The sequence below is a fragment of the Cheilinus undulatus genome, linkage group 13 (assembly GCF_018320785.1).
Source record: "Cheilinus undulatus linkage group 13, ASM1832078v1, whole genome shotgun sequence".
Taxonomy (NCBI): Eukaryota; Metazoa; Chordata; class Actinopteri; order Labriformes; family Labridae; genus Cheilinus; species Cheilinus undulatus.
In genome coordinates, this window is record NC_054877.1 from 8,579,568 (window position 1) to 8,597,322 (window position 17,755).

Consider the following 17,755-nt stretch of genomic DNA (forward strand, 5'->3'; position numbering starts at 1 on the left):
CTTATGTCTGCATCCAGTGGTGTAACAAACTACAAACATGGCAGCACACAAAGAGGTTGCTATGGTGTTAAATCAGAGATCAGAACTCTATTAACCTCAATAATCAATGGTAACATCATGTTAGTTCAGATTGTTGGTCAGAACAAACCCGGAGACGATTTCTGCATAGAGAAGCACTATCAAAACGTTCTGTGCTGTTTACACCTGCGACAACCAATCATATTCCTAAGTACTAAAGCTCAAAGAGAAACAGCTACAGACATGGATTTAAAGCCTCTGTCTAAGAGTGGTGCCAGTCAGTACTTGTGAATGGTCTGGTTTGGTACAGTTTGTACTGGTTTGTCACAATAAACCCAGTCCAGCCACGCTCACCGCAATAGGAAATCTGTCTCTGACACCTTACGTCTCATATAATTTGGTTCAGTATTTAGAGTTGGTCTTTGGCTCCCAAACAGCTCCTCTACTGGTACCGTTGAGGATTTTTAAATATGTATTAAACTCTGATAAAAATAGAAGAAAGGAAATTGGCACTCAAATGGCTAACATAGCCTACTGTTAATTTTTGCCGCTATTTTTCATTTTAATCTTAGTCTTAGACTTTTGACCCCACGTCTTTTGGTTTTAGTCACATTTTCGTCATTTTTATCCTTATAAGTTTTAGTCTAGTTTTAGTCGACAAAAACTCAAAAAATTTTAGTATACTTTTAGTCCAAGCATTTATTTTCTTGCCTATATCTGGTGCCAAATCATGGTTGTATGCTTTCTGCACCCTGCCAAACCTGGGGTCCCTGCTTTCTGCAGCTGAGAGACAGAATAGATACAGATGCATTGTTTTTGACAGGTTTACCCACAGTGGAGAAATAGTATGGATTTTGAATGTCTGATGAAAACTACATTATATTTTTGTCTAGTTTTAGTCATCTTGAATAAACCTAAACTTACTTGTTTTCAGTTTTAGTCATTTTTTGTTAGTCTTAGTCTAGTTTTTGTCATGGAAAAAAGCTGTCGATGAACATTTTTAGTCATAGTTTTAGTCGACAAAATTAACACTGCATAGCCAAGCCCTATCATACCATTTTATCTTCAAAACTCTCGCACTGACTCTGCCAGTCCTGTGCACACGTTGTTTATCATGTGATCCTGTTAACATGCCTGATGGGGGCAGGAAGTGAAGAACAGCCATTAGGAATGAAAGGAAAGTTAGTACTTTACAGCTCTAAATGGACCTGTAGGCTGAAATGATCCTCAGAAAATTTCTACATACACTGAAAACAATCCTTAAAAAAAGTGATTTTTCCCACAGGTTAACTGATTTACCTGGTGTGGAGGTGATGCATTTCACAAATTACTCAGCCCTTCAGACCTTATAGTGCCCCATGTTATCAGATGAAGAGAGACAAGAGTCTTAGAGCTAAGAGGCTAGCCGAGCCCCTCTGACATATAAAATTTCACCAACATGTATTTAATTGAAACAGTGACTTAATATCAACCAAATAAACCTTGTGGGGTAAGCTACCGAGTGATGAGATGCCATTCATGAATGAGCTTGTGCTACAGTGTCAGTTACCTTTCCTCAATTTCTGTCCTTATTTAATCCACACTTAAAAAGCCAAACTAGTACCAAACGAAGAGCTGTTCAGGAGCCAAACAACCAGCCTTACTGAGCTGAACCTCGTCACAACAAGCACGACTGGATATCAGCTGAGGAATCATTGGTAAGAGCAGAGTTTAATGAGCTAAACATGACAAGCAGTACTGATTGAGACTGGACAGCTTTGTGGAAACGGACCATAAATGAAACACTCTTCCAGGCTTTAGACGGAGCCTTATTTGATTCCTCTCCGCTGCCATTTCACCATGAGGTTTTATAAAAAAAACTTTTGATTTTTGCCTGAATATTTCACCACTTCGGGACACAAAAACAGCTTATTTTACCCCTTTAAGACAGGTTTATATTGTTCAGAGGTCCCCAGAACATGCCTGTAAAGTCTGTTGCTGAAAAACACACCAAGTAGGATTTCTGTGTGTCTGAAAACGCCTCTGTTTCAGCCCTGCTCAGAATGAACTGTTTCTTTGTCTGTGGCTTTAGATGTTACTGAGCTGTCTGACTCCGCCCCTGGCCACACCCCTCTCAGGAAATGGATGCCCTGATCCCCTGATCCTCTATTAATATGGCAGCTGAGAGGAGGGTCAGTAGGGGAGGGCGGGACTTTCTTCCAAGTGGGTAGGGCCAACCGAACCTGGGGGCGGGGCTAACTCCCCACACGACATCATGAGAGTAAAATCTGAGCCCGGCTTGTTTTAGCACACATTTTCTGAAAGGGGGAGAAAGCGAGGGGAGACGGAATGGATTTTTCTGATTCTTGGGGGGATTGTGGACAGGCCAGGGGCAAATAGTTTTGTTAGAAAAGCCTGGACAAGTGATTTTTTGGATTATATGTCAGCTTTAAGAACAAAGAATTATTTCATTTTGCACTTTTAAACACTTGGCTTCATTGTAAACTGCCTTTCTGTAAGCGTTTCTCTGTGTAGGAATCACTTCTTGACCCCTGAGCAGAGTCCTCCACTTTGCAAGACTTCATCTTCATCCTTTCTCTTAACGAAACACTGGCTGATGTTGTTGCTTCTTAAAATTCATCCAATCAGGTTTTTCATTTCTATACAGTTCTGTCCTCATAGCCACACTTCCCATGGGACTGTCATTTTGTCACTATCTACTGCATTGAGTAGAAAATTAAATACATATTTATCATCTTGACAGGGAGATACTTGAAGTAGGCTTTAGAGAAAAATGCATAAAACATGACCTGTGAGAGCCTGCTGTCGTTTTATACAACCCTCCTCCATCTGCTCATGAAGTTTCTGTCAGACGTCTGCTGTTAAACTCTCCATACTTCATGAGCTTTCTTTATAGTCTGGATGTAACGCCGTTCACCCTCTTTGAACTCTGATCTTGTAACATTATCACTCTCTGGGTGTGTAGTGAAAGGAAATATCATGAGCTACAGGAGGTTACTGTGCTGTGTGTATCACTGCCTGGCCTGCAGGGGGCGCAGGATGCCAGCGAGTCAGAGTTCACAGCTGGAGGTGATGCTGACATCATGCTGCCTGATCACAAACACACAGACTTAAAAGCCACTGACCAGGAGTGTGAGGTCAAGTGTCAGACTTTAGGAAAGGTAATGACAGCAGCTCTGGAACGGAGAGGAGGTGTTGCTGGGTAAGACAAAGGATTGTGGGATTGTGTTAGACTGAAAACAGAGGAGACTGCAGCACAGCTCAGCCAAAAACATCAAGTGAAGAATCACTTCAGTATGGCCACATTTTTATGCTCTTAAAGTGTGTGAACAGTTAAAATGACAGCTGGTTCTTACAGCTGAAATGTAAGCCAATGCTTTTGATAGCCGTTGTTCTCCCTGGTGCCATTCTCTGATCCAGCCTGGAAATAAAGATGGAAGTTTCATTTAAACCTTCCTCCTGCTGCTTATTTAGTTACGCTGGAAGAAAAGTAATTTTCCTGTGAGAAGGACAGCTGCTGAGAGATTCACACAGACGAAGACACTTTAATAAAGCCTTGATGGAAAGAAAGAGAAGACACGAAGGTTTGAAGGACAGGACAGGGAGAGGAAAAGGACCTGCTTTACCTTGAAAACAACAGATTGGAGACAGGTAATAAAACACACTGGCAGAGTGAGTATTCTGGTATTTCTGGGATCTTTAAGCACCAGATTAAACTGGGAATTTTATTCATCGGGTGGTCTGGAAAAGCAAACTGATATATGTAAAAACAGCACTGCAATTAAATGTTAAAGGCTGCTGGTTTCTAAAATAAAAGGATGCTTGGTTTAGTTACTTCGAAAAGGGGATTCTATGTTCTATGTTTTACCTATGCATGAAAATTTTTTTTTGAATGATGTAAATTTCATCACCATGTTGCTCTCAATCAACGCTGACAAGGCTGACTCTGTCATAGGAGAGATCCTCTGCTACTCCATTCAAGGCTTTCAAATGTTACTGTGTGCAAAATGTGCACTACAAAGGTGAAGGCAGGGAATCTGTGGATAAGAGTGTTTATTCAGTACTGGCATGCCGAAGGGAAATTGTTCTTGAGGAAGAAGACAGAGATGCAGGGAGGAAGAAGAGACAGTTGTTAAAAAGAAAAAGGGGGATGCAGAAGATGCAGAAAGACAAAAAAGATGGGTGTTGAAAGAGAGATAAAGGAGAAAAAACTGGCAAATGGCAAAAACTTGCAGATATGGAGTAAAGGGGGGCACAGAGAGGGAGAAGAGAGAGATGCTGAAGAGGTTAGGACAGAAGCAGAATGCAGAAGGAGACAAGATGGAGATGCAGAAAGGAGGAGAAAGGAGATGCAGAAAGGGAGAGGAAGGGGATGCAGAAAAGAAAAAGATGGGAAAGCAGAAGGAGAGACAAGGGAGATGCAGAAAGGAAGGGGGGTGCAGAAAAGACAAAGATGTAGATGGGGAGAGAGGTGTAGAAAGGAAGAAGAGGAAGATGCAGAGAGAAAGAAGAATATATAGAGAGAATGAGAGAGATGAGAGATAGAAAGAGACATGAGAGATGCAAAGAGGATAAAGGAGATGCAGAATAGCAGAAGAGGGGGATGCAGAAAGGGAGAGATGAGTGAGATGCAAAAATGAAAGGGAGTATAAAGAAAGGGGGAAGAAGATGCAGAAAGAGAAAAAAGAAGATAAAAAGAAAATTGAAGAGGATGCAGAGAGGAAGATAAGTAAGATGCAAAAAGGCAGAGAACGGAGATGAAGACAGGGGAAAAGAGGGATGCAGAGAGGGAGAAAAAGAAGATAAGAAGGCAAGACCAGAGGAATGCAGGAAAGAAAGAAAGAGGGAGATGCAGAAAGAGGAAAAAACTGTTGTAGAAAGTGAGGTGAAAGTGATACAGAAAGGCAGAAAACATACTGAAAGGGAGAGAAAGATACAGAAAGGCAGAAAAGAGAGATGCAGAAGGAGAGGAGAGAAATGCATAAAGTTAAGAAAAGAAAGGCAGAGGGAGATGCAGAAAGAGAAATAAGACTGCTGTTAAAAGAAAAATGAGGGGTATGCAGAAAGGAAGATGAGTGAGATGCAGAAAGAGAGAAAAAAGGGATGCAGACAGAGAAGAAGGAGGAAATGCAGAAGAAAAGAAGAGAGATGCAATGAGGAAAGAAAGAGGGAGATGCAGAAAGAAAAAAGCAGTTGTTGATAGTGTGGTGAAGGTGATGCAGAAAGGGAAAAAAGAGAGATGCAGAGGAGGAGGATAGATGGAGATATAAAAAAGGGGAAATGATGGCGATGCAGAAGGAGAGATAAGGAAGGGGCAAAAGAGGAGATTCAAAAAGGAAAAAGGAGAGAACCAGGAGAGAAGTGGGAAATGCAGAGAGGGAGAAGAAGGAGATGCAGTAGAGAGAAAGTAAAAAGAATGAATAAGAACCACTTATGGCCTTCACATCAACTTAAAAGTATATTTTCTTCTATAGGCTATACTTCTCTTATTAATTATAGTCAAAATATGAGAGGATTTATGAGAGGCAGCCGTGCTTGAAAGAAGACTCAGTATTCTAAGATGATCATTTTTGCTCTCAGTAATGATGGGACAGAGAGGACTGATGTTGGTCATTATAGCAGTTGAGGTTGAGCTGCCATTAGATTCATTCAAACACTGACAATAGAAGTAGGGGTGGTGTTGATAGTGGGGTTAGTATTTTTTAAATGAAGTTAGATATTTCAATGCAAACATTCGGCATATTCTTCCTCCATAAATTCACAGCTAGCGCTGCACTTCTACCTCACTGTCCCAAGGTCGTTGAAAAGTCAAAGAAAGCTCTCATTAGCGAGTATATGTGTGTGAGGTCGCTCCAAGGTCTGGTGTCAGGATGGAGAAAAGAGGGAAATGACGAGGAAAACACGCTGAGCTTTAAACCAATTAACTGAAAAAGCTCTGAGGCAAGAAGGAAAGCAATGAAACACATCGGAGGGAAAGTGCAGGAAGAGAAAAATGATTAAATGCAGCTCAGTTCTTGAAGAGGCGCTACAGAAGTCAAGCATTCACATTAATATGATGTAATTAACTGTTAATGGCTGCATTAAGAGGCCTCTGATTGAATTCAGCAGCAGTGGTTGAGTGAATTTAACACTGGTGTATTGTACAACAAGCTGAGGATGAGTCGCAGAGTTCTTTCCTAAAAGCACAAACCTGAAAACCTCCGTGTTTACAGAAAAAGGTTTCTTTGACCCGCTCTGCTGTAATGCCTCTCTCGTCTCTCTGTGCCTTATTTCACTCTGCTGTGACAGACATTGGTTAAACTGTCATCACCATGCAGACATTCAGGCACCTCAATATTGATTGTTTGTAACATTGAAGAGATGGAGGAACAGCAGCACCCAATATCAGTCCTGTTCACTGAATAATCCTTCTCTGACAGATAATATCAAACAGACCTCAGAGGGAACAAGTGAGCTAGTTTGTCCTGGCTGAGGTTTTCTTTTAACAACAGTAGAATGGTAATCATTGCAGTGGTCTTCTCCTGGTAACTGATGTTTTACCAGTAACAAAAAAGATACTGTGGTGTCCCAGAGCTGAGGGGGACTCAGCATCAAGTGGTCCCACTGTGGACTCACTATCTGCAGGTGTAGACCATGGTGGTAGGGTGCAGTGTGCACCTGCAGCAGGCACAGGGGCAGCCTTGATGTGCTGAACCCCAAGAGCGTGGACTTTCTCTGGGTACGTGTTCAGAGAAACTGATATTTTTATAAGTTTAGAGTTTAGAGAGTTTGTTTTTAAGATAATTCGATATGGATCTGTTGACCGGTCTTGACGTCAGTGGTCCGAGTGCATCTGTCTGCAGAGCGCTGGATCGGTAAAAAATGAGGAATGAAACAGTCTTTGGACCGGTGTAATGTTAGAGATCATATTTCATAGTCCCCTCAGTGTCTGTAATCTCACCAGACCCACGGTGACCGGTGTGCAGGGCCATAGGTGCTCTCTAGGTAGCTGGATGTGTTTTACCTATCATCAGAACGTCTTGCTCCTCAGAAATCAAGCCATGTGGATTTAACACAAAAGAAGAATAGCTTTTGAAATGTCTGCTCGTCTGTACACTTTGGAGAAAAGTGATTAAGAACTACAGCAGCTCATAAATCTCAAGTGTTGAGACAGAGGAGCTAAAGTTTAAGTGCTAACACCAAACGCAGCACAAATAGACCTGAACATAAACAGTTTTCTGAGTTAAAACTCTGGGGAGTCTTCCATTATCACTGTGAAAAAGCCCCTTTATTTACGGGGCTTACAATCTTAAAGTGTTGTTGGGAATGATTGATCAGTTTGTGCTGGATCTAAATGGACTGAACCGAATCCAATTGAATCGTTCTGTATTTTAATGAATCGTCAGTGAATCGAATCGTAGCCTGTGAGTCTGAGAGATTGACACCCCTATTAGCAACCACATTACAACCAGGCATTGGTAAGAATAATGGAAAAGTCTAACTTTAATTTGATATAACAGTAACATGAAATTTTCCATCTTTTAAAAACAGACTGTTAGAATATTTCAGTATCAATTCTCGTATCATTTATTTCCTGCTCAGATGTGAGAAACATATACAGCACATTTGTTTACGCGAGGTAGAGTTGTGTGTCTGTGTTCAGGCTGGTCTGAGGACACATCAACATTAAAAGCAGGTTGAACAGACGGAGACAAACAACTTCCCTGTGTTACAGAAAAAGGCCCCTGGGATCCCGTGATGTTCACACCAATAATGACTCCTCAACTCAAATGGTCCCCAGCGGCAAACACCATCCTCTGACTTTTCACACTCGATATTACTGCTGTCACTACTACCACCCTCACTGCTGCCACGAGTACTTACAGTGGAATGATAATTGGGAGGAAGACATTTTAACCACATTTCATTGTTTTTATATTAACTGGAAGTACGGTGGACTACTAGAACTAGAAAAAGAGAGGGGGTGGATGTCTATGATGATGGCTAAGTCGGGGGCCAGTTGGGGCCAAAAACACACAGGGCCTCATTCCCCTACTGTTCTGAAGCCAAGTTCAGACCAAAGACTTGTGGGGAGACGAAAATCTTTAAAAAACATTGTAAGCTTTCTGAACTGGGCTTGAGATTCATTTCATCAAGTCGCAGCTGGTTACAGGACGGTGCAAGCAAAAAAATAGGAAAAGGAAGAAGAAATCTTGTTTACAGAGAGGCATGAACACCAGTGAATATTAGTTCAGAGTAGAATATTCATCATAATTCCACAGTTTTTGGAAATGATTATACAGTCCCCTCCAAAAGTATTGGAATGGTGGGTCCGTTTCCCTTATGTTTTCTTGTAGACTAGAAACATTTGGATTTGACACAAAAAGATGAACATGAGACAGTAGATCAACATTTCAGCTTTCATTTCCAGGTATTTACATCTTGATCTGATAAATAGCTTAGGAGATAACTTTATTTCTAAAAGAACACCACATTTTTAGGTAAGCAAAAGTATCGGAACAGAGACTTTAAGCAGATCAAAGTGAGTAAGACTTCATATTTAGTTGGAAATCCTTTTCTTGCAGTAACTGCATCAAGTCTGTGATGCACAGACATCCCCAAACTTTAGCATTCTTCCTTTCTGATGCTTTTCCATGCTTTCACCGCAGCCTCTTTCAGTTATTTGTTTTGGGGGTTACTCCCTTCAGTCCCCTCTTTAGCTGCTAAAGTGCATGCTTTACAGCAGGGGTCATCCACATTCGCACAAGGGCCAGATTTGGTCTCGACAGACACTCTGGGGGCCGGACTTTCAAATACACAAAAATTAAATAAATATTTTGGTCTGACTGAAATCTTATTGTAGTGGTATTTGTATTTTCTTTTAAGATGCAGGATATTTTTAGTAATTTAATGGTCTTTCGGGGGCCTGATATGGCCACCAGGCCGCCAGTTGATGATCAGTGCTCTATAGCGTTCAAGTCTGGAAATTGACTTGGCCAGGCTAAAACCTTTCACTTCTTGCCCCTGATGAACTCCTTTGTTGTTTTGCCAGTGTGTTTTGGGATATTATCTTGCTGCATGATAAAGGATCTCCTGATCAGTTTGGCTGCATTTTCCTTTAATTGGCAGACAAAATGTTTTTGTAGACTTCTGAGTTCATTTCTGCTGCTGTCATGTGTTACATCATCAATGAAGACTAATGAGCCCGTCCCAGAAGAAGCCATGCAAGCCCAAGCATGACATTACCTCCACTGTGTTTCCCAGATGAGCTTGTATGTTTGGAATCATGAGCAGATCTTTTCTTTCTCCAGACTTTAGTCTTTCAATCACTTTGGTAAAAGTTCATCTTTGTCTCATCAGTCCATAAAACTTTGTTCGGGAGGTTTAAAGGTGATCTCTGTACTTTTTTGGCAAATTCTAGTCTGGCCTTCCTGTTCTTCTTGGTAATGAGTGGTTTGCTGATTCTGTTGTAGCCTCTGTACTTTTTTCATGAAGTCTTCTGTGAACATTAGATGGTGATACCTTCACTCCTGTCCTCTGGAGGTTGTTGCTGATGTAACTAACAGTAGATGGTGATACCTTCACTCCTGTCCTCTGGAGGTTGTTGCTGATGTAACTAACAGTAGATGGTGATACCTTTGCTCCTGTCCTCTGGAGGTCGTTGTTAATCTCACTAACAGTAGATGGTGATACCTTCACTCCTGTCCTCTGGAGGTCGTTGTTAATCTCACTAACAGTAGATGGTGATACCTTCACTCCTGTCCTCTGGAGGTCGTTGTTAATCTCACTAGCAGTAGATGGTGATACCTTCACTCCTGTCCTCTGGAGGTCGTTGTTAATCTCACTAGCAGTAGATGGTGATACCTTCACTCCCGTCCTCTGGAGGTCGTTGTTAATCTCACTAGCAGTAGATGGTGATACCTTCGCTCCTGTCCTCTGGAGGTCGCTGTTAATCTCACTAGCAGTAGATGGTGATACCTTCGCTCCTGTCCTCTGGAGGTCGTTTTTAATCTCACTAGCAGTAGATGGTGATACCTTCACTCCTGTCCTCTGGAGGTCGTTGTTAATCTCACTAGCAGTAGATGGTGATACCTTCGCTCCTGTCCTCTGGAGGTCGTTGTTAATCTCACTAGCAGTAGATGGTGATACCTTCACTCTTGTCCTCTGGAGGTTGTTGTTAATCTCACTAGCAGTAGATGGTGATACCTTCACTCCTGTCCTCTGGAGGATGTTGCTGATGTCACTAACAGTTGTTTTAGGGTCTTTCTTTACAGCTCTTACAATGTTTATGTTAAACTGAGTGTGGAACTTCAGCGCTATTTCTCGTTTGAATAATCACTGTAATAGGACACACCTAGGAAACAAAAGACACCTGTCAGTCACATGTTCCAATGCTTTTGCTCACATGAAAAATGGGTGGGTTCAAACAAAAAGTGCCATCTTCTAGGTTGTATATCAGATCCAGAAATAAAAGCTGAAATATTGATCTCTTGTCTCATGTTCATCTTTTGATGTCAAACCAAAATGTTTTTAGTCAACAGCCAAAATAAAGGGACTGTATCTGTCCTTTATTTTTTCTTTTTTTACTCTTTACAGAAACACTCCTGTCTCTTCTATCAGCCGCACACATAAGCAGGATGTAATAGCCTCTTAAAGTATCCATTCAGGAACTGTTTAGGCACTGATACCATTTTATAAAGTACACTTTTAGCACCATTATCATTTCAGTATTGGCAGATATAAAATTTCTGTCAATAATTACAGCTCATGTATCTGTCGTACATATCAGCAGTGCGAATCATATTTCGGCCTTAAATATCAGCTGAATGTACCACTGTGTCATCAGGTATAGGTGGTTGCCTGGGGGGCCCACCTTGAGCCCTTGGACATTTTGAATAAAGTCAGAAACGTGAACGTATTCTATCCCGCTCCTCTCTCAGTTTTGCTTGACTCAGCCCCTCTTTGCACAGCAGACACTTGGTGTACTTTATGGTATTAAAAAGGAGTGTATATATTAGCATCGATATCGGAATTTGCTGGCATGAGGCTGCAAATACTGGCTTGTCAGGTATTGGCAAAAATCAAACATTGCGCATCCCTATTAATACAATCAATTAATTGATCACTCACAGAAGATAAACTGCCAGATTAGGACCAGTGGGTTCTTGGTTTGCATACCTATGGATGGAGCTTCATCTAATGCTCTTCAAGCCAAAAATTCTCCAACAAAAGAAAATCTCAGCACCTTCAACACAATCTTGTGTCTTACTTACAGATTATATCAATAGAGATCACATTAAAGGTTTATTCTAAGCAAAATGATACAGGATTTCAGGGAACAGCTCTTATCATTAAGGATACCTGTTTGACTATATTTTCAATAAAGACTGCCTTTACTGTCATCAGAAGTCTATGTGCCCTGATTTCACCTGATCATGGACTCATCCAAGGAAAGTAGATTCTTGAATGGAACATTTGGACCAGCATCCCAGCTCACATCACCATCCCTGAAGCCTCACTGCCAGCAGGGCTAAAAATACTAAATACAAACCCCCACAAATTAAAACTGCTGCATGAGCCTTTCCTCCCGAAGCTGCTGGGGATAAAAGGACCAAAGTGAAGCCTGCACTCGGCGCGGCTCAGTGGAGCAGAAACCGACTGTGACAGGGAAAATCTCGGCGGGGCTTTGGCCGTTCACTTGGTAATTGTCCAATTTATGCGAACCATGCTGAGTGGCGGGGCAGTGCGGGGAAAAAGTGAGGATATTCAAATCCCCGGAGGGACGGTCGGTCACCGGGTGGTGACGATGTGCGGGGCTCACGCAGCAGCCGCCCATGTGATAAGAGAGCTCATTTAATTTCCTCCGTGTTCTGGGAGTGTGAGAGCGTGCGTGCTTGAGAAAATGAATCTAGGTGGAACGAGGAGAAGGGGAGTGTCTGTGTGCAGACAGTGAATGTCTGTTTGAAGGGCTTGTTATTACGGAGTCTGTTTGCTGTAATGGCCTCTCTCCTGCTGGGTGGATCATGAGTCAAACATGTAATAAAGCAGATTAGGAATCTGAATGCTGCTGCCTCTCTCTGTGTACATAGCAGTGATTTAAAATGATATATTTAAGCATTACGGCTAGTGTGACATTAATCCTGTTTGCAGCAGCTTTAATACAATCCTGTTTAGTTTCCTCTTTTATTTTGAAAGAGATATGTGGCAGAATAAACACAGAGACAAAGGGAAATGTATATCACTTCTCTGACAGGGTGAATCCAAACAACTACAGGAAATTATGATGAATGTGTCTGAGATAAGGGGGATTCTTCATGCCTAAAAATCTGGTGGTTGTTGTTCTTTAGCCACAAATGAATGAGCGAAGATATGAGGCAGTGACTCCTAAAAAGGCCCAAAACAATGACAGCAGGGGCTCAGCCATTCAGACCAAAGGCCACCTTAAAAAGGTGGTAAGTCGCTGGTTTTTGTCCTTAAACTTACAGGTTATGGATATGCACAATGTATAGGAATCTAATTTAGCAAATGTAATGAGATAGGGTTTTTTTGCGCCTGAAATGTGGAAATACTGTAACAACAAAATGGAGCTAAAGGGAGGTAAAGGACGGTAAACTGTTCAGATTTGGGGTTAAGCATTACAATGTTCCCTTTTAGAGTTGCCAGATTACGTTTTTGGTTTTAGGGAGAAACGTGACACATCATTTCTGCAGGTTAAATCTGTTTTTCTAGTTGCGTTTTCATAACAGAAACCTGCTAGAAAAAAAAAGAAATATTACGTTCCATTTTGTCACCCTAAAAGACGAGTACCTTAAAACATGTGCACAGTTTCTGTTTCCTTCCAATGTGAGCACTTAGTTGCATACCTCCTGAAGGTCAAACTACAGCTACAGAGCTTACTAATTCAACTGGTAGAGAAGAATGATGTTTGTAAGATGTTATAGCCCCACATGTAATCATTTCTAAATAGGCTAAGTTAAACCCTAGTATATCGCTGACTGCAACTATCCGGGATGCCTGTTTAAATGCCTGACTGAGTTGTGTTTTCTGGCAGAGTGATTTGTTTTTGGGATATGTAATTCTGCTGTCCCTAATGTCTGTGGGTTGAGAATTGAAGGACCCTAAAAGTTTAAAGCATAAAGCCCTGCCAGCAGGAAACAGCAAGCCCAACATCTTCAACATCATTGCAAATGACAGCATGCTCTCAATGGCATCTCGATATTAAATAAAGGTTGAATGAACATGCCAGATTGACTTATGTATCCATTGCATAAATATATATCAAATTGATCTGGGAAAGCTCCTGAAGAAAGTGTTTGGGAAGGGCAGGACTTTTCAGAAAATCTTCAGAAGCTGTTTGGAGGAACGTTCTGTCATGATGGGCTATCAGAGTGATGTATTGCATTGTGAGCATGCACTGCTCTTGTGCAGGCTACCGCTGTCTTAGATCTTTAATGGTGGAGCTTCATCTAAAATTGATGCCAAGGCTGGTCAGGAGACGAGCAAAAACATCTTCTCTGCCAAGACAAGCTTTTGTTGTGGCTCTCTGCTCTGCTTTTAAAATGAAATATGGTCCAGTTCCGATTAAACTGCCGCTTTCCTACAGCTACAGCAAAGCTAACGGCTTCCGTGGCAGCAGCCCCTGGAAACACCAGAGACTCCCACCGTAATGACTGCACACCCACGCTGAAGTGGACCAGGAGTAAAGGAAAAACAAAGTTGCTCTCTAGCCTTGTTTAAATAAAGAGACCTTATCAACAAAACCACTGCCATGGCTAACTCTGAGCTAATCACCCCATTGATTAGCTCAGACTTCACACACAACAATGAACTTTTTGCCCGTAACTCTCTAAAACTCATGCTGAAACAGGTCAGCAGAAGAGCGAAAACATCTTTTCTGTCACAAAGATTTCAGTGTTGCTCTCTGCGGTTGTTTAAAAAAAAGAAATGTCCATTTCTGACAAAAGTGCTGCTGTGGCTAATTCCAGTGCCTTACCGACAGCGTTCAGTACAATTAAACCCCGCCCAAAGTGTAACTCTGTATGTATGGTCCTAAAAGTACAGTCAGTCAATCAGTCACATACAGAGCTGACCTCAGTGGTGAGCCAAAAACAGTGAAACATTTTCAATCAAATTTAGCTATGATTCAGGTACTCACACCAACACAGGTCGGACTGCGTTGTTCATGTTGCCGTAAGCCGCTCTGCCTAGCAGCTCTCTGAAGCAGCTCTCAGCCAGCGCCGCAGGGTTTTCCTCACCATCCTGACCAACCACTGAAGGCGTACCGGGATGCCCCGCCCTGTCAGAGAGAAATAGTTGAGTTTAGAAACAGCATCATGAATTCCTGACAAGCAGCAGGACAGAGAAATCAAATAGATACAAGCTGAACTACTGCTGTGTGAGTTATTCATATCCTCCTGAGATCTCAGCTTTTGTTTGGAATGCATTTTAAGGTTCTCCAGCTTATTTGGGATCAGTAGGACCTGACAAGTTAAAAAGCCCAGCCTTGTCCTCAAAAAGGATTTTTTTTTTAAATCAAAAATGATGTCCACAAATCTCCTGAAGGTTCTGTTTCTGCAGAAAATACACATACTGTTGGGGATATTCAGTCAGTAAGAAATTACTGTTAGTAGCGTATCCTTGAAAAGCATGTTTATGGCAAATGATGGAGAAAAGCTGTTAAAGATGCACCACTAGCCTCTTGGATGTGGCATATTCACCTTCATACCGCTATCTCCAGCAGCTCCACTGTGCAAAACATGTAGAGGATACAAAACCACAGTTAGAGTGCCAGGGGAATGAGGTATTGGCTGTGGTTTGCAGGAGAGGTGGGCCAGAAGGCTCCACTATCAGCTTGTCCCCGGAGACAATGCATGGTATGGATGCATGTATACACAGAGTGTTAAGGTCACATTTACATTTATGAAGATCAAGGCACTGAAATTCGTTCAAAGAGCTGAAATCATCTGATTTAACCACCACCAATGACTGATTTTACAAGAAAGTAAAAAAAAACAAGATCCTGATGAAGCTCAGTGAGCCTGAATGCGAGACAAGAGCAGGGAAACTATTCTTCATATCACAGTCCAAGAATCTGTGAGGAGAGAACACAGAGGGCAGGAAGAGTGGGAGGAAGAAGAGAAAAGGAAAGACCTTTAGGATATGAGAGACAGAGAAAGAGAGAGGGGTGAAGAATGAAGGACTAAATGCTGAAAAGAAATCAATCAGAGCATCTAAAAAAGGGAGAAATCAAATGAAAGAGTATCGACCAGCCCCGGTGGTTGTGTGTGTTTTTGTGTACGTGTGTAAGAAAGTCGACCTCAGGTGGTAGATAAACTGCCAAGAATGTGAGAGTGAAATAATACCTGTTATCAACTATTTTCTATCGCTCTGAGAAAAATCTGAATTCAACTAAAGGAAGGTATCAACGCGCACATCCACACCAAGACTGGAAGGTACTGAGAGGAAGGGGACAACATTAGGAAGACCAAAGAAAGGCTCTAATCCTGCAGCGCTCCAATGACCAAAGGGGTGATAAAAAGTTTGGAAATGGTTTTCCAAACTCTTCTGTGTCTAGTCTTCATTTTCAGTGTCTGAAAGATAATTTAATGTTTATTAAATTCTATACTGGATTATAACTAATCCATCACAAATAATCTAGCAGTGGTCAGTAAGGATATGCATCTTTGAAAACCAGCCATTAAAACTACTATGAGCATTGACACTTCATTTATACTTCCAGTATATCTTACTGAGCTACACTGCTCCAGTGCTGATTGGCTGTGACTCGTGATTGTGGGCAGGATATCGGGGTGAGTGGGTCAGACTGGAGAGCGAAAACATTTCTATCATTCAGACATTTCAATTTCAATCTGTAATTTGTAAAGTTAAACCTAGATTTTTGGTAGATAAATCAAAGTATTTTTCTGTTACTGTCTAAAATATGAAATTTATTATTCATTTGGACATTGCTTTGGCAATGCAAACCATTTTCCATGCAAATAAAGCTTGATAAGTTGAAGTAAAACCAGTGCCAGAGGGGAAGACACACATTGCAGCGGAGTCAAAGAAGCTCACTCTTTTATTAACCAATCCTGCTGATTATCAGTAAACAAATACACAAAAATCAGCTAAATGATGAACACTGACCCGGCTAACCCGGCAATCTTTAATCTAAACTAGAACTACTACTACAGGACTAGGGAGACTTCTGTGGTGCTGTGATTAATAGAAATCCTGTTTGTAAAGGTGGGTAGGTGCAGGAAATATAATAAACTTTGGACTACAGAGCGGGTTAAATGTATCAGGGTCAAACTGATGCAAATAAAGACCTTGCACCTCCCATCATTTCACCATAAAGTCCAAGTGTAGATGCATTCCAAATTTGGCAAAAATCCCACAATGCATTCTTGAATTATTGGGCTCACAAGATTTAAGATCACATTGACCTTTGACCTCCAAAATCTAATCAGTTAATCAATGAGTCAGGATAAGCAATTATGCCAGCTTAAAATAAAATCTCTCCAAGTGTTCAACAGGAAACATAAAACATAACTATGCCTTCAGCCTGCCCTAGCTGTTGTGCCAGTATAAACATTTTATTTCTGGTAAATTAAAAAACTTCATAGTCTCAGAAACTCAGTTTTTTTCCTCCAATAATTATATAACGTAAAATCTTTAATTTATTCAGGAACACTCGTGTCATACATTTTACCATTATATTGCAAAATAGATATAAAATATTTCTTGGTGGAGAGGACGCTGCTCAAAATAAGCTGTCAAGAAGAAGTCAAGCAGCTGCTTTGACTTTCCAGGGAGTGCATAACTAGAAAACCCCATATGGATAGATACATTTATGACAATGAAAACTGAATACAATAAAATTAGTTAAAAAGCAACTAATCCATAGTAGCATGAATCTGAATATGAGGGTGAAACAAGCTTTAGGCTATAAAGGAGGAGGCTGGGGTGGAGGAGGTTAAGCTTTGCCAGCAGCAGCATTACTGCAAGCAGGGATCAGTGAGAAGTTCTTCATATTTAAATACAATGCTGTGTAGAAAGAAAGAGCTGTGACTGGCCGAAGAAGATGGGAGGAGATAATTGGGATCAGCTGATCACAGCTGGGCGTATGACTAGCGTGACTAGCGAACTACCTCTAGGCTTCATAAATAAAGTCAGAGTTTTTATCTTAAACATTTAAATCTCCATTTTTTTTATGATTTTTCTCACATAAATCTAAAGGCATGATGTTAAAAATTCTCATAAATTTACAACTTTAAAATCTAAAACATTCTAGTCTATTTAAGTCAATTTAGAGCATTATAATCCCTACATTTCTCATGTATTTGTCATCATAAATTTACAGTTCTTATATAAAAAAATATCAGTTTCATTTTGCTTATATTTACAGCTTTACAATCTTTTAAAAAAAGTTTTTTTTAAATAAATTTCTGAGTATAAATTCTGAAGCTGTATCCCATACATTTTGAGGTATAATCTTAGAAAGAGTTAAAGGTCTACGGTTACAACTTTGTAATCTCAGTGTCTGAGTTTTTTTTTTTTTTTTTTTTAGAAAATTTGCAAAATTAAATGGCCAAAAATAGCTTAGAATAAATTTACTACTTTAGTCTAAAAAATTTCAAGTTCTACTTTTAATGCACGCATACTTTTCTTTAAACTGCTGAGTTTTGCTGCTCTGATATTAATAACTTTGCCCCTTTAAATGATTTTTTCATGGAAATTTCTGCCTGCTTGTTAAATA

General features: G+C 40.7%; 1 protein-coding gene across 4 annotated transcripts in view; it reads right to left on the reverse strand.

Moving 5' to 3' along the window:
• efr3a (EFR3 homolog A (S. cerevisiae)) overlaps positions 1–17,755 on the reverse strand; it is a 172,027-nt gene that overhangs the window by 46,764 nt on the left and 107,508 nt on the right. For all 4 annotated transcript variants that reach the window (XM_041803480.1, XM_041803481.1, XM_041803482.1 and 1 more), the window contains one exon: positions 14,153–14,293. In XM_041803480.1, coding sequence (XP_041659414.1) covers positions 14,153–14,293 — 141 coding nt within the window. The remainder of the gene's footprint in view (positions 1–14,152; positions 14,294–17,755) is intronic.